General features: G+C 42.1%; 1 protein-coding gene across 2 annotated transcripts in view; it reads left to right on the top strand.

The window, feature by feature from the left end:
* spri (sprint) overlaps positions 1–23,286 on the top strand; it is a 123,361-nt gene that overhangs the window by 11,937 nt on the left and 88,138 nt on the right. The window contains exon 1 of one of the 2 annotated variants that reach the window (XM_065491597.1): positions 16,190–16,216. The exons of the other annotated variant lie outside the window; for it this stretch is intronic. Coding sequence (XP_065347669.1) covers positions 16,205–16,216 — 12 coding nt within the window. The 5' untranslated portion in view covers positions 16,190–16,204. Of the gene's footprint in view, positions 1–16,189; positions 16,217–23,286 lie in introns of those variants that run through there. 2 annotated transcript variants of the gene reach the window in all.

Genomic DNA, 23,286 nt, shown 5'->3' with positions numbered 1-23,286 from the left:
TTTTAAGGAAATAGCCAGAAAAAATTGGAAGTTTTATGCAATTATTTTACAAAGCAAATAATAATATTACTTTATTTTGGCACTTAAAATTCGTACTCATTAATTGGCGTCTAAAAGTTTATTCAATATTCGACAGTCTTAAATTCCCAACCTTGACCAGAACTATAGGAAGGCGACCTTTGCTAACAATATTCCCAAATTCAATTCTTCCTTGCCAATATTTTTGTCCTGCAGCAAGCTCACAAGCAACTGTTTATATGCAGTGGGTTTAGAAACGTCATACATTATCTCCAGCCACTTTAACTCTTTAATAAAGTTCTCTCAAGCGAGTGCATTTGCCCAAAAGCGGATTTCAGCGGAAGCTTTCAGCAAAAGTCTGTCTGCAGAGTCTCTCACTGTTGTTCAATAATCCTTTGTAAAAAGTTTGTTGCTCAATGCTCCGTGGTATTTCGCGCAGTAACAACCATTAGACCAGCAGCAGTGATTGCAGAGTTACTCGCCTGAATAGGAAGCACAAAGCGAGCAATTCCTTTGTGTACTTTCTGCAGTTGTGCGAACTTTTTTGCCAATCTGCTGAGCATCCTGAGGCTGCGGCGTCCACTCGAGCTTGATATTGGCTAATCTGAATCAGCCGTCTATTTCGTTCAAGACATGTTTATCTTTTTGATTCCGTTAAGTTCCTTCTCTCGCAAAATCAGCCGAGCTAAACAAACTCTCAACCCTTTTGTTGAGAGTAACCTCCACCATGCTGGCCGACGTGCCAAGTAGGCTATATTTTTATTCGCTGTTCATAAACATTCTGGCGAACCTAAAAGCTTGAGGGAAAAATAGAAACTGCTATCGCGAATGGGAGGAGAGAGATAAAAAGGCGAGGAATATTTTGATGATGCCAACCAGCCAGACATCCCCCTTTCTATCGTTGCACTTTTGTATATAAATAGAATAACAAAACTGATGAGTTTCGCTCAGAACGATGATATGAAAGGAGAATATTATGAAATTTCATTTTTACTCTCTTGACTAATGTTGATAAGAAACTTATTCAACGCTGCAGCTATTGCGCTGGCGAGAGGGGCGCCAGGGAGTGAAAAGCTGCGGTTTTTTGCACAACGAGCAGGAGATTTCATCTCGGCCGGGAATCCGGGAGTTGCTGCTTTCCTGCCAAGGGTGTCGAAGATTTATTTGCTTTGTGATTTTCTGCCCTCAAACGCGGAGGACGCAAAAATAGAATAGTAACAACAAACACAGATAATGCTGCGCAACTGGAGCAGAATGATAATTGCCTTGAACAGCCGCTTTATGATGAAAGTCTAGTAAACGTGCAGCCACAAAAATTCTAAACTGGAGTGACGAGAAGCTCTCTTGTCTTGAAACAATTTCCTCTGTGTCGGATCAAAATTAGAACGGAATTCAAGACCGCACTGCCCGCATTCCTGTCAATCCGGATACCAATCTCACACCTCGTTTTTCCCCGGTTTGTGATAGAATCCAATTTCAAATACCAGCCTTCTCTTTATTACCACCTGCACTTGTGTATAAAGAGCAGTGACCTCACAAAAAACTCCCCCGAGGGCGTGGTGCGCAGTGCGAGTGTTGCTCTCTTTATCTCTCTTTCTAATTTTAAAGCCCGCTCACAGTTTTCACCGGCTTTTATACATTAAATGAATAATTACGGCGCCCGCGCAAGAGTCCTCCCTCTAATATCTCTTCATCTCACGGGCTTAAGCGCGGTAGCATAATATACAAATGCTAAACGGCCTCGCTGCCTGTGCAATTCGGTGTTTATGAAAAATTGGAGCCGCTGAAACCGCCGCCCACGCAGTTTTTAAAAGAGCGCAACTCGTCTCCCATTCCACTCTCCTGCTCTCTGCGGATTAACAATTAGCTGCCTGTCATTTGCATAAATTTATGCAGTCCGACTCGACGGCGGTTACATGCAGACGGTGTGCGCCCTTTGCGGATGCGAAATTTACAACCTCGAACAGCAGCACGCGCGCAGCACACACACACACGCGCTGCTGCTGCCGCTGTCTATAGCAGTTGATCAGGGGCCGACTTATACGTATTCACCGCACAGTTGCTCCCTTTGGTTGCGGTTTAGGGTTCAACACTGCCGACGTTGGCCGTGAAATTATCACTTGGGCCCTTCTTCCCATGTTGTACAAAACTGACACATTGTTTCACGATGTTCTGTCTGAAAATAAATAAATCCTACAAAATCTCCCTTTGCAAAGTGATAGCAGAAATAACATTAAAAGGTTATTGTTGAATAAAAAATTTATTTAAGATTCCTTTCCCCAATCGAATCCAATCTTCGTGATATCCGACGTTGGTGAATACGGACGGAAGTTCATTCAGAGAAAAATAACAGGCTGGGCGACTACTCCAACAAACACTTGGTCCACTTCAAAAGGCCCCCGAGGTCAGAGCCACATGCAGAAATGTTTTAGGGTAGCCAGCACAGAACTTGTCATTAGTGAGAGTCACGTTTTCCGTCGCTAATGCCACTTTGCAAAATCGTACCAGGGTAGAATTCCTGCTTGAAGCAAATGCGATGAGAGTCCATCGTGCTGACAATGTGAAAATAATTAAATAAAATTAACAAAGTATATGGAACTCACGCGTAAGTTGGGCCCAACCCAGTGAAAACGCCATTGTTTAACTGCGTAACTGGAGTATCAGGCAAAGTTATGGGTGCCGTTTCCATTGCAATGGAAATTTGAGCAGTGAACTTCAAACATAGTTTAAGTGCCTCCATGAGAGCCAAATAACCATAGGTCGTGTTTTGACCAAGTTGCTCTGGAAGAAAGACAATTCTATTCACGGTGCAAACGTGAACAGAGCCAGATGATACCAATCCTATCGAGGCAAACACTTGTCGCATGTACTCGATATACATGCTAATTGAAAAGTTCAAAGGAACTGTTTGTAAGCTATACTATTTAGTCTACGCAAGTATAGCCGTCGTCAAAATCCAATATTCAGAGATGATGACGCCACCGCACACATGTCTCGCATACTGTGTATCGTGAAGACACCTGCCAGGGAAATTCTCCTTCTGAGGCAGCATAGCCACCAGTTTTTTTGCCTTCATTTATGGCTAGGATTTTTTTTAAATGAGTTACTAATTGTATATGATGCTTAATGCTCACCACAAAAATTCATCAAGATGTGAAGAAATAAAGAGAAAGCTAGTTTGATATGCATGTTTAGGAGTACTGATCAATATCCTGCGACACAATGGCTATCTTATGTTTAGATTGTGTACCCAGTCTCATTTTTGTAGTAAAATTTAGAAATGATTTGGCAGGTTGATTTATTACTGTTGACTGTTCGATCATGTTCCATAAAGTTCCAAATTGCCATCATTCCAGCAGCGATACGCATTCTAATTTCAATTGGCGGCCCATCAAAAGTCAACGACGTAGAGCGAGCGTGACACTAACTCAATTAGGGGCGAACAAGAAAAGGCGAGAGTGCTGCTGATTAGCAAACACGGGCGCACGGCACCCAGGACGCACATTACGGCAGCCTTTTGCGTTCAGACGCGCACCGAGCAATAATTTCATTAGCTCCGGTGAGCTCGCGGGGTGAGTCCCCCTCCCTTGCCCCCCATACCTGAGAGTTTGAACACTGCACATACATGCATACGTGAGACAAGGCGTGTGCGTGTGTGTAATAAATTCGCAGCAGCACGGCGACGGATTTATTAGTGGTGCTGCGCGATGATAACATCATCATGAGGACGGGGACGCCGGGATTAAATGATGTTAACAGACGAGGCACGAGCTGCAATCAAATGCTTGTCAAGTCAACCTTGTTTTGCGCCAATCTAAAGGGTAAATAGTATGCACGATAATATGGAGTGTTGTTCTGTACACTCGTGTTCGTTGCTTGTACGCCACTTGTACTTTTGGAGGACGCTGCAGCCAAGTCTGGTTAATTTTGCTGTGGTGTTATTGGCTTTGATTTTATCTCATCGACTAAATGTTCCGCTGCTTCATGCTCAGAATTATATTTGAAAAGTGATAAACTGGTTTACAAATCTCGAAGGAAGTTAACATTCCGGAAGCTATTATTAATTGAATATTGAAAAATAAGGAAAAAGATAATTTGGGCAGCAGTTGGGACTTGCAGAAAGGTAAATGGAATCTGCTTTCCTTTAAAATGTTTTCTATGCCACAAAGAGCAAAATTTTACTCTTTGAAGTGGATTGAATGAGAATACGGAATTTTTGGCCTGGTGAATTGTTATATGAAAAGGTTCTGCCTCTCGTTTTCCGTTTTTCTTGTACTCAATGTCAACAGTGAGTGCAGTTGGATTTTTTCAACGACCTTTGATTCAGAATTCACTGTTGTCTGAATTTTGTTATCAAAGGTAAAGAGCTATACTGATGAGATCTGCACAGCGTGAAAGCGTAATATGATAATATTTTTTCTGCAATTTCTACCCGGAAAGCAAATCATGTTCATTGAATTTAAAACATTTTTTTGGTAATTGAGGCATGCAACATTTTCATTTCCTTTCATTTCCCCAATAACAGGTAAAAATATATGTGTCACAAATAATACCTCGTTATGAAGAAAAGGCTAATAAATTGCAGTATTAGTGAGCAAGTCACCGGTAACAATATAGTACACTACTTATTGAACTAAACCATTGCTAAATATCAATTTTTCCTTCTAATTACGTATATCAAGAGTGTGGACGCATCTACATCGTGATTTATGAGAAATCAAAAATTGGTCACAAAATTGAAGTTATACAGAAAGTTGAAAAAATGGCTTCCTTCATTGGATTATGCTTGTTTGCAATTGAATTAATGGGTATACCCATTTTGTCGTTTTTGTTATGTGATAGCTACGAGTAGACGTTGAGCGAGCAACAACCGAAAATTAATCTGAATTGGCTGGACCATTGTAATGTTTAAAATAGACACTATGCTCCTCCTTGAAAAATTATTATTTTATTCATAGTTTTTTTTGCAATGTAAAACTTACCTGCGCATTCAATATTGAAAGTCGCTATGACAGAATTTGAAAAATATCAATAAGCTTCTTTCTCGACAACGATTTTCTTGTAACAAAATATGTAAAGGGGGAGAGATAAAAAGTAGCGTCGCACCCATCAGATGCAGACCGAAATCGCTGGCGCAAATATTTACGCACCCAGCGTCGTCAGCGAAACGAGAGAAGAGTGCATATGTACACACGAAGCAGCGGCGGGAAAGTGCAATCCATATTTTGACACACGTCATGCATCTCCAGTCGGCTGTTTGATGTGCCTGTTTCGAGTTATTGGGATTCGGGCGACGACAAGCGCCTCCATATCCCGTCACGCCGCGGCCGGCCCAGTCAGGGGGAAGCAGCGATGTTTCGGCGTTTTCGGTTGCTAGGGTGTCATCATCCATCGGGAAAGCCATTAGTATGCAACCCGGCTGGTCGGAAATGTAGCTGGCAGCAGCACATGCACCACCTCTGGCTCGCTACTGCTGCGGTCGACGCAAATAAAAGGCCCCGAACGGACGGTGTGTTTCAATAATTTCCCGCGAAGAGGGTCAAAATGATGAATTCAAACGGGGGCGGCTGCCGATCATCATTGCCGTGCTACACGCCGAAATTATTGCCCCTGCTAACGATCTGGTCGCCCTCTGGTGCAGCCCGTTTTTGCCTTTTACTGCCGCTGGAATTGCCGCGGTGCGCATTTTGATGCTTCAAAAACAGGGTGGCCGGTTGATTTGTCTGATGTGAACGGCTCTTGTTTGCCGAACGCATTTGCAATCAGCAAAATTTGGGGCGGTAGTGTGAGAATTTAAAAAAAAATATCCAGGAAAAAATTGAAAAGTAAAATGATGAAAATGAATCTAAAATTTTTTAATCATTCAGGAAAGGTATGTAGAAAGAAAGTAGAAATTTGTCAAAATCACTGTTGATTGGTTTTTCAGGAATTCTCAGGAAAAACTGTACATTCTGTTTGCAGCAGTTTTTGCATTCAAATTTGACACGTATATACTGTTTCGTGTGAGCCGGAGCGTCTCTTCGATCTCTTCACAACCTAGTAACGCGAAAGAGTGAAGTTTCAATCTTCTAAAACGCAGGCCTCCCCCGCTGCAAATTCAAATATTGCGAAGACGTGCGCTGTAGGGGCGTTCCAGGCCGGGTGTTTTCGAGCACAAAAGTCGCGCGACAAATCACCCGTGTGACATCATCACCCTCTCGGCGAGCGTCCGTAATATGCACCAGCAACTCTCAAAACTCGCAAAACGGCCAAGCGTGAACATTCTATTGGTGCAATATATTTCCTGCGGCAGATGGAAAAGCTCTCCGGAGCGTGGTGTCATTCAATTTGGACCCGGCGAGAGATTGAAAATCTCATCACCACCACTCAATGATGGAAAAATGCACCAGCCATGATCAGATCGATTCTGTTTGGCTGAGCAAATAAATTTAATTTCACTACATATTTATTGGTTCGTTTACCACGTCTTGAGCTGTAGAGGAATGGAACTTGAGGCACCCTCAGGCAGTAATTTTTTCATTCACGTTTAACAGGATATTATTTTTCTTAAAACCCATATATACTGCCTGAAATTAGCATTTTTTTAAGTATCTGAAATTTTGTAACAAAATCCCTTTTATATATTATTTAAGCCATCTCAAAATGCACTCATTCCCGAGAAAATTCAGCTCTGCAACATGTGCAAATTGATATTTTGCATGATTTTGTCTCCTTTAAAATCCATTGAAACCAGAATAAAATGATTTAAATGGAACGTCAATAATCTAAGCAATTGCGGATGCGTTGAGGTATAGCTCGTGGTTCGAGATGTCAAAAACACGGAAGCTTCGCTGGATCGAGCAAAGATAGAAGAAAAAATGTGAGAAATGCATCAGGCCCCTCGCGCAATACCATCAGCGGAAAATCTCGTCTCGTGGAGAGCACATTCAAAGGAGTGAGTGCGAAAAATCGGAGGGGCGTCGAGGACGCACAGAAAAATTGTCGGCGTGCATGCGAGAGGGAATCTGCATACATGAAAGAAATTTACATCTCACAGAATTCATTGCGAGCGAGCGAGGGTGACGTATATGTGTGGAATTGTGCATAAGCAGCAGGAGTCGCATTTATTATGTGTGCTCCTGGGAGAGAGAAAAAGCAACTGCCAAGGTGTTGTTACCTCTCGCTGGCCAATTTTTCTCCCCAGACAGCGAGAGATCGTCGACTCCGACGTCGGAGCAGAGGCAATTTCATGCTAAGAAGCGAGAAATCCTGGTGTGTGAGAGAGAATTAAGGCGACAGCAGTAGCAAAAATGGCAAAAATGATGGAGGTCAAAGACTTGGTGCGCCGTCTGAAGTTCATAAACGCGGATTTATGATTTTCATAAACGCAATCTGAAATTTAGATATATATCCACGGCACGAATATGACATTCTACTGTTTTTACAATCTCCGCTAGCATATTTTTGCAATGAAAAATCGGTCATTTATTATGGTTAAATGCAATAATGTGTGAAATGTGAATTTATTTTTTCCCATTACTGTTTTAATCCGCTCGGAGTGCTGAAGTGGCGGACTTGTTTGCCAGCGTGTAATTGCACACAAATTAACGCCAACTCTCACAATAACCGCATTTGCTGGGTGTAGTTAAATGCACAATTTGGATTTGGTGAATTGCGAAACGTTTTATCGCAGTTTTGAATAACGACGCCGTAAAAAAGGGGGCGCTTTAATTGCAAGCCGCCGACGCCATTGAAATATTTTCAACAGAATTCAAAGTCTGAATAGGCGTTTGATTTGACTCTCATCCTTTTGTATGCAAAATCAATAGTCGGCGCCGGAGAAACGGTTTGAATTTTCATCAATAGGCGCGATTCATTGTTCGCGAAGGAGGAAAAGAATATATATGAAATTTGCAGCAGGAGGAAAGTGTGCTGAGGAAATTCTCGGAAAGAGGGGTTCGAAATGCACACGAAGTCTTTACGAAAGTGTTGTGTCTGCTGAGTCATGAATAATTTGCACGTAGGAAGCAAAAGAGGTTCTTCCCGTTCAAGAGACATTCCACCCAATTCAGTTTAATTTTTATTGCGTAGAGGGGACGATTCTCAAGTGCTGAGTGGGCAGGAGAGAAATCAGTGGGGCGACGAGGGATTGTTTTATCTTGCCTCCGTGTTGACGAAACTCTTAATCTGCTCGATTTTTTATCGAGCACCGTTAGCTCTTTCTTCGCTGTTTTGCTCAAACTCGCTCTGTCGGCCAATGAGTTCTGTTGTTTATAGCGAGTCCGCAGGAAATGGAAATTTTTTAAACAAGCACGTTGCACTGCTGTTTTTCTCGGCCATGAAATTTAAATATATTTACACGCAGGGCCGCCTTTTCGCAGCAAACCAGTCACGGGCAATAACACTAATAACCCTCTTTTCCGCTGGTAATGCGTATTAACGATCGTAAAATTGTATGCGCAGACGACCATTATGCCGAAGTTTTCCTTTTTGTAACTCCATCCATTCTTTCTCTCTAAACGGGCGTCTTGTTCGCCACGGGTCGTTAGAGCTCATTATTCCACGCTGATGAGGGAACGGACCAAGACCAGAGAGAGTGGAGAAAACAGTGCTCGGCGTTGGTCAGCCAATTTTGAGTCGCGAGTCCGGCTCCTCGGGGGCAGGATGGAAGCAGCAAAAATCAATTCCAGCCGGATGCTGCTCTCTGTGCTCGTGGGTGGACATGATAAATCAATTGGCCGCTTTAATAAGGGGCTGCTCCTCTGCGATATTGCACGCACACAAACACGGCCCCATAAATACATATCTGGCCGGCGAATGCTATTATTCGATGCGAAATTGCATTTGCCGTTGCCGATGAAAGAAGTAATAAATTCTCCCTGCGCTAGGTGTATGCTCGGGAGATCAAAGAGAAAATTGGATTTTTTTTGCCCGCCCGGATTTATTTCAAAGCGGCTTTGTTGCTCAGCAGACTTGCATGTTGTTTGCCGAATTTGCAAACTTATTGGACCTAAACAGATTTGTTTTACAATTGAATTGAGTTGTCAGATATCGATGCTGATTGCGCCTTGCAAGCATTTCAAGACAGTTTGACTCCAAAACTGTATTTTACGATTATAAAAAGTCACAATCTATAGTTTAATGTTTATGTTAGTAAAACATACTACAGTTTATAAACAATTTTTCTAAAAATAATAAGAGAATTGTTCTTATCAAAATTTATAATTATTTTTATATTCATAGTTTCTTAAAATTTTTAACTTTCCTGTTTTCAAAAGCTGCTGTCTTAAATTACTTTAATTGCCTCTAAAATCTATTCAAAGTCATGAGCGACTAGCCAGGACAAGCGACTAGCAAGTGAAACGTTTTTTGTCAAAGATATCTATAGGAAAGCGTAATGATTTATCTTTTTGCAAACCAAAAACCGTTTGGACTTTTAGAGCAATACAGTTGAACAATAATAGCCGATTAAAGAAACACACACCGATAAATAATACTTGCAGTTTACATTTAAGCCGCAATCGCTCGGACATTATCGAGGTTGTTACCAGGCTGCATATGTGATTTTGAGCGTGACAAATGAGCAGCAGCTTTGCACTAATGAGTCATCGGGGTCGATATCACGGTCTGCGAAACAAACAGATAGACAGAGACGCGCGAGTAAATTGTTATGGATGGAAAAAGTTGCCGTGGTGACGGGCCGAGAGTGCAAAATCTTGCTGCCGGCCCCTCTCCCTCGTCTGTTGCTCTCTTTTCAACAGGCACTCGCTCGCTCAAGAAGCTGTATGATATAGGAGTTTAATTAAACTTGATGCATTGCCTGAAAGGCTTTAAAGCACAAAGAAGGAGGGCCCAAGTCGGATTTGCCGTCTTCGGCTCCACAGGCAATTTCCTCTTCACCTGGTTGGAGGAACGAAGAGGGTTTTCACAATTTAGATGATCCTAACTTGCAGAATTGAATAGCATGACCAGCAAATTTACATCCAGTGAGAAATCAATTTGAATTTATTAAATTATTTCAACGGAAAATGCTTTGAGCGCTTTATATTGATTATTTTAATTCTCTCACTGTCAGCAACGAATCTCTTGGAATTTTAAGGAACCTCATCAGTTAAAATTTCCACCCTAGCAAATTTCAAAGTGAAATCCTGAATACCAAATCAAGAATGTGAATGATTAATTGCCTCTTTCCCTCGCACCAAAACTGTTAAACTGCAAACCAATGAGGGTTGGATTATTCACAATTCTCAATTCTCGGCTCAAGCTGAGAATAAAGCGGCTTTTCGTCTCGCAGGCGAAAATTAACGTGGCTCTTGCTTCTTGCCTTTGCCCTCTCCCTGCCTCGCCTTATTATATTTGAGGTATATAATTCATTTTCACAACAAAGCCGCCTGGGCCTCGCACAAGACGGCTTTCCTCCACGCTTATATGGACCATTTATGCGACAATTTATTGGTTATAACAAGCACCCGGCCGTCTCGGCCCCTCCCCCGACTTCGTTATAATTGAGGAAATTGTATTTCCGCGCTTTTCAAACTTGTTACCGATTTCCAATAATAGTCACCTGCTTCGAACGCGCAATTAATGAATAAAACCGGCTCGAGAGGGCCCCTGCTTGACTCGCAGGACGCAACCTGCTCGACTCGCCAGCACGCCCGGCTGCATAGCTAACAAATCATCAAATCGTTTCTCTCGAGTTTACAACACAACTTATTTCGACGGCAGATGATGCGATTTGGTCCAACTTTCTGTTTGAGACATTGAAGGTGATGGAGTGGAAGTTTCTGATTGAAGGAGCAGCCCTCGCGTCGCACCACTGTCACCATAACTCATTTGTTATCAAAATGCACCCCTACTCTGCGAATTTTTCATCTTCTGCCAGCCCTGCAAGGCGTCAAGAAAGAAAAACGGCTTCACAAATTTTGATTTAATATTGAAAAATCGCTGATATTTATAAATCGGCTGTTTTCTAGTAAAAATTTTCCGCTCGTAAGAAAGTGGTTTTGCAGCGAGTGAGCACTAATCCTGCCCCTCGAGTGGGGATGCAGCTCCTCTGCACGAGGATAAATAACTAAATTCCCATCTGCCGAAGTAAATGTCGCAATTTACGAGTGTAATATAAGGACACTTTTTCCTGCTTATTGCCCTAACCCTGTAGGAGAGAGAAGGAAGCACCGCAATAAAACACAATTTGCGCTCGGACACTGATGATTAGAAAAAGTAGCGGCGCGATTTGTACTCCGCCGCTTCCGTTTGTGCACTTACCAAAGCCTTTTCTTTTTTCCCTACTTGTGCTCTCCTCCCGTTGTTTTCCTTCGCTGCTAGAGTAAATAAAACACACGCACCTCTTGCTTAGTTACGAGCTGAAGCTAATCCGGTGTGACAGAAAGTTTGTCTTCTCTATTGACTCGGCTGGATCATCGTCGCTGTTCCTGCTCCCCGAGCACCAGATGCGAATGTGTTCGCCGCCCATGCGGAAACTCTTCCTCCGAGTCTGTGGCTTTATTACTCGTGCTGTTCAAAAGCACTACTAATTGAAAGATATCGTTTTTGAGATGTTTAAGTTCATTTTTATGCTGAAAGTATTTCCTTTTAAAAGTGAATATAGCGAAGCGTGTTCTATTTAACTTTGTTTCAGATTTAGTTGCATGTGTTTGCAGCGTTTCTAAATTAAATATTTTTTGTTTAAATATTATAAAATGTTTAAATATATAAAAAATGCTTATTAATTTAAAAAAATTATAGAGTATCAATATGAAATTGCTTTAATTTAATAAAATTGCTTTAAAATTTAACAGCAAGTAGTGTCAGTAAATAAACTAAAAATTATTATAAAATACAAAAAAAAATACTATTTTCACGTCATAGCATCACAGCCTATTTATGGGTTTACCTTGTTTGAAATGTTAGGAAATATTTAGCATTAAATCAGCGTGTCTAATATCCTTGAATTTTTCATTTATTTAAATGATCACAAGTGTCAAAACTAATGAATTTTTAGTATCAAAATTTAAATCACCTTATAACGTCTCTATGCTTGAAAAGTGGACTAATTTACTAAGTGCCAGGGGCAATTTCAATCCGGGCTTCCCCGGCGATTAATAAAATTGAAAAAGATGCGCGTGGTGGTAGCCCTCCACCATATAAGGGCTGGCGTGTGTGTTTTTTCGAGAGCACCCTTTGGGGGTGTTCCACGTGATGTATTATCGCCCTTGAGCAAGCCCCTTTTATACGTGTTGGCGGCGGCTGTGCGGCAGCAGCATATACGCACTCACCGATGTGCCCATGTGCAGGCAACCGGCAGAGCAGGATGACTCATCGCGCGTCTCGCACGCTGCTGATGCTGCTGCAGTCGCCATGGCAACTCTTTCTGCAACCCACAATACGCTCCCAGCAAAAAGTCTAAACAAAACGGCACACTTGACTTTGAAATTTTAATTTAGTGCGACTCTGGTGTTGAGTAAATATTGAAATCAAACAAAGAGCATCAACCGTGTTTTAATTAAAAATGCTATATACACCTCTTTATAAATAAGGAACATTTTGGTGCTATTTATGACTATCTTTTATTAGAGGACTTAAAAGAGAGCTCAATTTTATTTTGTTTTAATGAAAATAAATGCTAAATCAAAAACTACAGACCCTGAATACGCAGGCATAAAATTGAAATTAATACTTGCACATGACAAATGGCTCTATTCTGCGCAGAATCAAGGATGGGCTTTTATCTAGTGCGTAGTCGTACTGAAGAGCCCACTGTTTCGGCCTCACCTATTTTATCAGCAACACTGATTTTGCGAAAAAAAACTCCGCAGTACTTGCGCGGAAAATTTTTTATTCACCGTCTGTTACTTAAATAAAAAAGCCTTAAAATCCCTCAATTTTGTTAGCTGCTATTTCAAAGAAAGAAACTTTGCTTCTTAGTGCACGAAAAATCTGGTAAGGCTACAACTGCTGCCCGATAAAAAATGATTTTGAAACAATGAACCGTACAATATTTACCTTTCTCATATGAGGTGGAAATCAGCAAATTATTAAAAAAATTCACACATAGGAAATTGATTCAAAGGATTGAACGAAAGACTTGTACTTATTAATTTAAGACATTTTTATTCTAATATTGTGACATCGTGGTCTCGACTGAATAAATAATCATTTTAAAGTTCCTTACTTTCATCCCGACTGACATCAGAATCAATGAGCACCGCATTGAGATTCAGGATGCGCAAAAGTTTGCCTCGACATGGTTGTAATTGGCAGCTTTATTAATAACCCAAACTTCCCGCAAGAAGAGTCGATAATGAGCTCGGATTCATCTCGCGGCGGAAAGGAACTTTCGCGACTTTTGATGAAAGAATTTTCCAATTAATTAGAGGCATCTCGAGTGCTAGCTACCCTTAGCATCTGGCTGGGGGAGATTCCCCGTGCAAATCCGGAAATTCTTTCTTCGCAGTGCTCTTTTGATTAGATCGAATTCCTGTTTGGTGCTTACGAAGCAGATGCGGCCCGCATTTTTCCTCACTGTATAGCTGGGGGGGATTTTGGTGACAGAAATGAATAAGATGCATTTCTTGGGCGACGAGACGTAGTGGCTGCGACCTTGCAGTAGCGTCATAACTCGACTGTCGTCTAGACAAGGATCTATCTGTCTCTCCTCTTTTTGCCCGGCGCAGAGTGGTGGTCCAGCAGCACGGCAGACTCGGCCACTTGAGCAGGAACAAAGCAAGATGTATGGTCGCGGCAACTCGGTTGCTCTTGGTGTTCGTGCACGGGGATGATGGAGGGCCTTCTTGCACAGAACCAGCAGACACGTGTGAATGTGCTCGAGAGTTGGTGCGAAACTTGCAATCAGCGTAATTGCTTCTTTTTCGTCACGGTAGTAACAAACATTTAGCAAAGAGATGGATGTGGAGGAACTGCTACTATGATTTTCATGAATTCTGACGCTGCTTTATTCAGACAACAATAATATCACTTCAATGAGATATGTCCGAAATCTGTTATCTATTAAATGATGTTATTATTTTCTCTCGAGTTTAAATTTCATTGCATAATAGTCTTTGTTTTAAATTGAACCTGAATAAACCGGTGTAATGTAGTTACGTTGGCCAGAAAAAGGCAAAAAACAACTTTATTTCATATGCAATAGTCCGCAAGTGAAACCCACATCGCTGACGCACCAAACAACAAGCGAAACTTTTTACTCGTATTGAGCGTACGCTCACACCACTTCATTCAGCCAGCCGCCAAATACGAACGCAGGCAGGGTGTGTTGTTCTTTGTCTTACAGCCGCAAAACCGACACCGCACCAGTGGGAGGAAAACGTGCACGTGAATAATAAAAAGTGGAAACAAAGAGGAAACTACATTGCAGCCGCCTAGCCGACCGCCCCCGCGCGTGATAATCAACGCACGCAAGCAACCCTCTTTTGCGAATGCAATTGCAGACACTCGGGGAAGGGGGCGGGGGAGGTTTTGGCAGGGTGCAAGAGGCACCAGCCAATATCGCATCGTGCGCTCGTGTTGAATGCGAAGCTGCGGGAATCAAGAAGTGCTCTCGTGGCGGCGCAAACTGCGGGGCCGATTGCCACCACCCGCAAAAAATGGATACACTCTGCGAGATGAGAGCAAGCCAAAAAGAGTCGTCGTAACGCCGGCCTCGAGTGTTTGCGGGGAGAAGTGACATCTCGGAATTAGTTTTGGCCAGCGTGCGTCGCATTATTGCTTTCTCCGCCATCCCGTTTGTGAGCGAACCGTAAATTTTTCCTTACTTGCAATACACTGGCAGGCTTGTTACCAGATAAATGATCGACCTCAATACGACGACAAGCCATCTCATTCCGAGGAGAACCTTTACACGACGGCTCTTTATGTTTTTACTGCAAATTGAGGGATATGATTGAGATAGCCCAAATGACATCAACCGACGTTCTGCAGTTTTTTTAGACACTGTCAAAGGCTTTGCAAATGATAATCAGGAAATTAAGCTCCTTTAGTGAAAGCAATGAAAGTTCATTTTGGACAGTTGGATTGATTATTTATTCCAGTACCAATTAGGCTATTCAAAGCAATCAGTGATTAAAAACGTTTTTGCTTGTGGATCGCATAGGGGTGGACATTAAGCAACAGTTTGTGGTCCATGAACCCAGGTAAAAATTTTTCCCGCGGGCTACAACACCATCTACCTTTGATGGCTGCATAATTTTAAAAATGTATCATATAAATACAACATTTTTTTTTATCAAATTTATACTATAAACTTTATCTTGTAATGCAACATAATACACATACAAAAACCAACCACATAGGAAATCGAACCATGAGCAGTAAATCTTTTTAAAAGTCTTCTTTGACGCAAAAGCAAAGCAAATCTATTTGAGTGGAGCAAAAGGAAATCTCAGTCCATTGAAACGACTGCTCTTCATTGCTGGTTCTGTCTGTTATTTGCTGCTTTCCTCCGTGTGTCCACTGGCGCCCTTTGAATCTATCATTTTGCACCGATTGGTGCGGTGGGCAAGAAGGCAAAAAAGCAGGTAAGCACTCAATAAGCTGCGTGGGCCGGGCAAAGAGAGAGAGAGAGAGAGAGAGAGAGAGAGAGAGAGAGAGAGAGAGAGAGAGAGAGAGAGAGCACCCGGCCCGCGCCGGCTCCATTCAAAGGCTGCGTGCTGCGGCGGCGGGCCATTGTGCTGAATGGTAGGCAACCGGCACTGCAGCGGCGGAATTATCGAGCGATAGACTCGAGAGGCGAAAAGGCTACGGGGTCCGGCCGAAAAGAAGCTGTAAAGCGCGCGAGAGAAAACACGATGCAAAACGCACGCGACCAGCCGATGAATGGTCGGATTTGCGATCTGCGGCGACGGCTGGCGATAAAAATGAAAGGGAAGGGATGATTGTGGTGGCTCAAGTGCACTGCCGAGTCGGGATTTCACCCCCCGCAGTAAGCATTTCGCTCGCTCGACTGTTTTAACACACACTGGCTGCTCTCGCACGCAGAATAGGTTAAGGCAGGCAGGCTGCGGCGGGCGAGGGGGTTCCATGTGTGTGCGTGTTTTCTGGGGGGTTGAAAAAGCCGGTCAGGATCAGTGAGTAGGCGAACTCGCGGCAGCAAACAACCGGCTCCCGGCCGCCTCGCTCGCCAAATGAGCCCGATTAATTGGTGCCGCTGCGGCTGATTTGATGGGAGCGATCGGACGTTGCATCCTCCGCAATGGCGTACGGGGTGAGTCGAGCCGGCACCTTATTGATTAGCTAAGCCACCTTGGTGCACGTGCATGTTCTTTAAAGGAACATTATTTATTAATAACAAATTAGAATCAGAACGTGTTAAATTTATATTTGTAGGAGTGAATAATATTTATAATATATTTGCTAACTAAACATCGAATGTGTAAAATTTAAAAAAAAAGACAAAGTATTTTATACTAAAGCTGCTTCCTAATTGTTGCAGCTTTCTTTAGAGGTAGGTTAGCGTTGCATAAAAATGGTACATGAAAATTAACCAATTAACCACCTGGGCGAGTCATTTCAGTTGAGTCAAGTCAAAGGTGTGAACTTATGTTATCAGTTTTTATATTTCATTTGATATTTTTCCGAATAATATTTGCGGTATTAAACTTAATTCAGTATTTATAAATACTGCTGTCAAGTACACCACATGAACAATCTACAATATTTTTTTCTCGCGCTCTTGAACATTTAAATTAACACCAGCCAAAATTGTGCTTTACTTTTACTAGCAATGTACTCTTAAACCCGTACCATCAGGCATTTTAATTACTACGCCCCTTAAGTAGGATCTTCAACAGTCTTTAATGCATGTTCCCCCTAGGAGCATGAAAGCAATGGAAATTTGTACAATCCACCCTGAATTTACTTCTCCCGTAGTTCGATTATTAGCAGTGTAAGAGCATTGAGCAGATGGCAGACATCTCCTTAATTTTTGATGCTGCTGTGTTGCCTCGGTCTTTGTTCGTTTCAACTGCAAAGCAGATTAGAGCACTCAAGAAAAATGCTCCCCGAAATGTAAGACGTGCTCAAGGCTGTTTGTTATGCGGAATATGCACACGCGCGCGGGGAATCGAAAGCGAAATTCGTCGCCGGCTCTCGAAAGTTTAAGCTCCTTACTCGTCAGGCGGAGCGCCACTTGTGCAGCTTTCCAGGGGCTGCTGCCTTTGTGTTTTGTCATTGTTATTAATTAAGCCGCTGTCTATGTAATCGCGAACGAACCGAGGAGAGTCAGCACGTTGGCGATGCTCAATTATCGCTCTGCCGTTAAATTCGCTCTTGTGCTTCTGGTTCCTCTCGCTCTCAGTGGGTGCTGCCAATTGCGACAAGTTAAATTCTATACGTGAATTGACTCCTATGTACAATAGAACCCGTATAAGCCATGCCTTATGATATAGAGATTGTTTTCAATAAAATTTGAAAGTATAGTCACATTTTTTCATTGTTTAATATTATCTTTTTCAACTTTTTGGTTAGCAAAACCAAACGCGAATAAATGGAGCCCATTAAAATAACCCAAAGATATAGTTAATTCCCAGACCCATACATACCAACTCAGTTTATTTTCGTGATTCGATTTTCGGAAAAACCATTTTTATGTGGGAGAAAGGAAAAATCTCAGATTCACCCTATGGTTACGAAATTGAGTTTCTATTCACTGTCGAGTTTACGCAAGGAACGAAAAAGGTAATTTAAAACACGAGTTCCTCTCTTGCTTTTTTCCCTCCCTGCCAACCTGCTTCCCACGCCTGCGACTTCAAAGAGAGACACACAGCTCCCATTCCGGTGCTGGTACAAGTCAGCTTTATTTTCGCATTCCACCCGCGTTACAACCCTATCTCAGCCATGGCACCGACGCATACATACTTTTCCCTTCAAGGACGGTCCGCTTCAATATTTTACTACTTCACCTCGGCTGAAACACGCGCCCAGAAAATGTGGAGTACCTGTTGGATTTTATATATACAGTCCAGCTGTCTGAAGGCACGCAACCCGCTCAACCCCGAAAGAGGGTCATTTAGCCCAACTGAATTATTCCGCCAGCCGCAGATTAGAGCGCAGAGCAGAAATTATTCGCACTTTCAAGTGGCGAGAGCGGCGAGCTGCTGGCGGAAATAACATAATTTAGATTGTACGGCTTTCATAGCAGAGGAACCCTCGCCGGCGAATGTCCCAAGCGAAATTGCTGCGTTTTGCTTTCATTACACATCCTGCAGAAATGGCCATTTGAAAGGGTGAAATTTGAAAATTACACTTGGCTGGTTTTTAAACGAGTAGATTCAATTTTAAATTAATTAACTCTCCTACAAATGGGATATCATTTCCCTATTCACAAAAATATCGATTTTTTCCAAGTAATAGAAATAATATTGAAAACCTTTAAAAGTCTTGTCATATACGAATAATTAACGGCTGGATCTTCTCGACTAAACAGAGCAGCTCTTATTGTTATAAATTATAGTGCTATACAATTTATAGGTTTGTGATTTTTTGTGGTTATTGAGTGTATTCTGAACATTATATAACAACATGAATACACCCACAGTTGTCTGACCTTCTCGACGAGCTACAGAAACCATCAAATAGAGCTAAAAATAGAGGTAAAGCACCCCATTAAAAAAGTTTCCACCAGGAGACATCTCAGGGGATCGTTTAAAACGACTCCTTTCTCAACTTTTTTAATTCTCGAAGCTTCTCTTCAACATTTTAATGAGAAAAGTGTGCAGCAGAAAACAAAGAAACTCTCGACGAAGTTTTCCTATAAATATTTAAGGAGAGCGTGGACGGAAAAATGAAATTTAACGAGAGGCGACGGCAATAAATAACTCTGGAGATAAATTATTAAGGGGCCGCCGGCGCGAAAATATAATGACGGTCCATCCATCCATCCAGCACCCGTACCTGGCGTCGGGGACAGGCAGCACTCATGCCAAATTGCGCGACGGATGCACCTGGACCGGTGGGCTGTTGCTCCCTAATGAGAGAGAGCGCCGCCACTTTGCTCTCTAATTCATTGCTCTCTCCCTGATGGCACTTTTTACGAGAGCACAGTGCTGCTACGCGCGCGCGAGCACATTATTTTTGATCGCTTTAGGATTCTCGCCGGATATAAAGTGGGCTGCCTCCCTCCGCTGCTGGAAGGCTCTCTTTCTTCTTAATTGAAACCGTGTCCGTCCGACTCTTTTCGTTTTCCCACTATACGCGGACGACGGCCCTTAATTTCGGTTGGATGAGAGAAGAAAAGACGGATGAGCGTTTTTACTGCTGCACGCAGAGTCCGTCCTCAGTGCTGAATTTCAAGGCTGGCCTGATTAAAGGCTGGCAAAAAGTCTGGCAAAACAAGCGAATTGAAAACTTATGGGATGAAACAAAGGCGGCTTCTTCGTTCACTAACTTCAGAGCTAGAGGCCAGATATCTTAACACCAAAGTTGAGCAGACTCCAAGTAGTTTCGTCGTTGATTTAAATTACATTTAGACGAAATTTTAATTAAACAAAAAGAACAATTTTCAAGGCCAAAAATCTTAACTGTCGTGTCTACCGCTGTTTGCCGAACCAATTTTGGTTTTCAGCACATCAAATGAAATCTTTTTACGTTAAAAATTAAATCTGATATGACAGAGCAAGTACCCGATATTTGTAAATTAATGGTGTTGCCATCTGTATGCAGCTTTGAGCACTAAGGAATAATGTAACAATTTGCAAATTGAAATAAAGATATACGCTATGCAACCAATGGTTTTTTATCTTTGCGAGTTACCTGGAAATTTTTATTGCGTATCAGTGCAATATCTCAAATCAGCTAAAAAATTTTGATTGAACGAAGTCTCTACATCAATTATTTGATGGCTTCAGACACAAACACAACTCAAATTGCCGAGATTGCTTTGGCTTCTTGCTATTGTCATTAGATGCCGCACTTTGCTCCAGGCAAAACAGTGATATGGATTGCATGTGAATCTGCTCAGCCACCTCTGGTTAAATGTGCTTGTCACTTCTGGAGATTAATGAATGGCTTGTTTTTGCTGTTGCTGCGCCGAGAGTAGCTAGAGGTTGTTGCCGAATTAAACAGGAACTAAGGCAGAGCAGAAGCTAGCTTCTCGGTTCATGAATATTACAACGCAAAACAAACAACATTTGCGTTCACCCCGGCCGAAACATGCACCGCATCGCTGTTTACTCGTGTTAAATATTGAATCAAAATTATATTCCATCCTGTACTAGAATGCGTGAATGAAAAATTCATTCTCGCTAACAACGCGCCGACGCCAGAGTGGATTGTTTCATTATTGTGTAAATATTAATTTTTACAGCGATCAGACACGCGCTCTGCAGCTATTTTATTTTTCCCTCTAACCTCACGCACCACGCACGACCAAATGCCGCAATAAAATTTTCACCTGTGCGGCATGCCGTGTCGGTTGCATTATTGAGTGGCGTTGATGCGTTCTTTGCCCCTTTTATCGATCAAATTGGGGCATTCTAGCCAGCCACTGCAGTTGTTTTGTTTATTAGCCGTGCACGTGCTGCAAGGGATGCTTGATAAGCCAGGCAGAGATTTTAGATGAGGCCATTAAGGGTTGGTTTTGCAGTTTTACCTTGAGCTGTAATTTAACACCTGAATTATGGTGTTTTTAATTAAACTAGAAATTGCCGACAATTTGAAGCTTTTGTTATCCTGATAATGAAATTTTAAGTTCTGTGGCCAGAATAAAACATGATTTTAAAGTCAACAGGTTAGAGGTACCCTGCTCTTTAAACTGTAGTAAACTCTTCTGATTGCTTAGATGGAATTAAGTTGAATCTTTGCTTCCAATTGCAATAATTAATTTCAGGGAGCTTTTAAAATTAAACCATAGCAATCAAATTAAACCGCGGAAAACATCTCCAGGAATTTCCTTTCAGGGAATCAGGGTTGTACACGAATAAGACTTCCTCGTAGTATATAATAAGTTTTTGTTGTCATGGACTAGACCCACATTACGATAAGGGTGTCTGGAAAGGTCAAAAGGATCATCACACACACAAGAAGACACACTCAAACTTGGTATTCGCAATTTTCAAGCGTGCTGCAGAGCGTTTCTGGGTTGCAATGGCGGAGTCTTATTTGCTGAATAAATTTCCGCAAGGAAAATATTATTTCACTGCGAAAGCAACCGACGAGGGCGAAGCCGTCGGGGTCGGAGTTTGCGAGCGGGCCTTTAATATTTAATGCGGTAGGCAGCCACGGCGAGAGAGAAGAGAACGGGCGCGCGCAGGAAAGGAGATTTAGCCCACGTTTAAACGGGTTATGTATGTATGCTCTCGAGACGCGAACGCGGCCGTATTTCTGCCAACGCGCGGCGTAATTCGCACAAAAATAAAAATAATCGCGCACACTGCGTCTGTTCCTAAGAGCTATCCCACTGCAGACTGCTTTATCTCCGTAAATCATTGAGATTTGCAAGGGTTGAAAGGAGTGCTTCCATATAAGAAGAGATGTGGTAATTTCAAAGCTGACCTTTTCGTGAATAAAAATAGAATAAACGGGTTTGAGGGATGAGTTTGCAGATCCATTTTATGGTTTCATGAATACTAAAATAAATTAATACACCAATAAACGAGGACAAATTGGGCCACAACAATTAATCACTTTCTAACAATAAATAAGCTTAACAAAAAGCTTAAAAGGAATTCACATGGCCTCCTTTTTAAGTCTTGTGTGTAAAAAATTCAATGATTGATTGCGCACAACCTGGATATTTATGATGTACACCCCTTCTTAATGTGTTCACACACAAAACTCTCCGTGCGTTGACAACAGGGAGCGGCGGACGCGAGCGATTAATAACTCCGATGGCGTGTTTGACACACGTGGAATATGCAATGAAGGGTGGCTTCGTGCCAGGTGTTTCGCCAGGCACCCCCTTCCACCAATGAGCCATCCATCCACCCACACACCCGTTCATTCACCCATGTCGAGTGTGTTTCACTGCGAGTCACGTGACCAGCATACGTGAAACGAACAAAGTCGGTAGACTCAGGGTTCGTGTGCCAACCCAGCTGCTAGTTCGGAAAAGTTCCTTGATTGTGCGGTCGCCGGTTTGTTTGGCTCTCGTGTGTGCTGTGTTGCTAAGACGAGCTAGATTGATTGCCTTGGAACTGGAGCAAGCTGCAGACGGTATAACCATTTATTCGAGGGTTTTAGCAATTTGCAAAACATGTGTAGTGTGTGTGTTAAAAAAAGTGCTCGACTTTTTTAATATTTTGCATGTGCGAAGACGGAACGAAATCTCTGCAAAAATGGCAAACATCACTCTTCGCTTTCGCAGCCATAAAATTCAGATGTGCGAAATTACGGCAGCAGCGTTCGCGAAACACGTGCGTTAAAGATATGCGCATAAATATAAAAGCAAGTTTGCGAGAAGACGCGCCGTAAAATGGACCGAGACGTGCGTTTTCAGCAACATGGCAGAAAAATTAATCCTCGCCATTTCTCCAGGGAGAATAACACCATCCATCATGTCGGCAGGTTCAACGTTTGCGTAAACACAACTTCACCAAAAACTGCCAGCGCGTCTTCCTTTTCGCCAGCAGGCCTAATCCACGCGGTCAATATTGGCTGATCCCTGTTTTACCGGCCGCGTGTGCCGCACGCTTATAATAAGTCGCAGCGTGCATTCGCGAGCACACATTGTGTGCATTAGAGCAGTGATGCTCGCAAGAAACGGATGACTGATTGCGACTGAAATTTGATCACGGTGAGAGGGACTCATGCGAAATCAAATATTTGTGCTGAGCAGCAGCTGTAATTAAGCAGCGTGACAAACAACCGTTGTATAGAAGATTTAAGAGGAAAAATATATTTTAGATGAAAAATTTCTCTCAAGCGCAAAAAATTGATATTTTTTAATTCAATTTGAACGGTTTTTAGCAATTTTAAACTTACACATAGTTTAAAATTTTATATTTTGTGCTCGTGTGAAAGTCAAGGAAATAATATTTGCATGACTTGAATTCACAGCCCTAATAAATGTGTTTTTTTTTCATTATATCTCTGATCTTTTAGTTATAAAGAAATGCAAAATACATTGCCAGCATGGCCTCTCTGATAATAATCGTAAAATATTATGTCACCAGTTATCTCAGTTGCTCCCAGAGCTCCTGGTTAACAAAGAAACTCTACTAAGAAAAATATCACATAGGGAATTTCCGTAATTTTCTTTACCTCACGCGTGTGAGATAAAAAATAAAATTTTTCTTGTTTACGCTGGCTCCGCTGCTCCTTAAACAATAGAGCACAAGT

This window comes from Cloeon dipterum, chromosome 4 (assembly GCF_949628265.1).
Source record: "Cloeon dipterum chromosome 4, ieCloDipt1.1, whole genome shotgun sequence".
NCBI lineage: Eukaryota > Metazoa > Arthropoda > Insecta > Ephemeroptera > Baetidae > Cloeon > Cloeon dipterum.
Note: the sequence above shows the minus strand (reverse complement) of the source record. Positions and strands in the feature narration are given on the sequence as shown.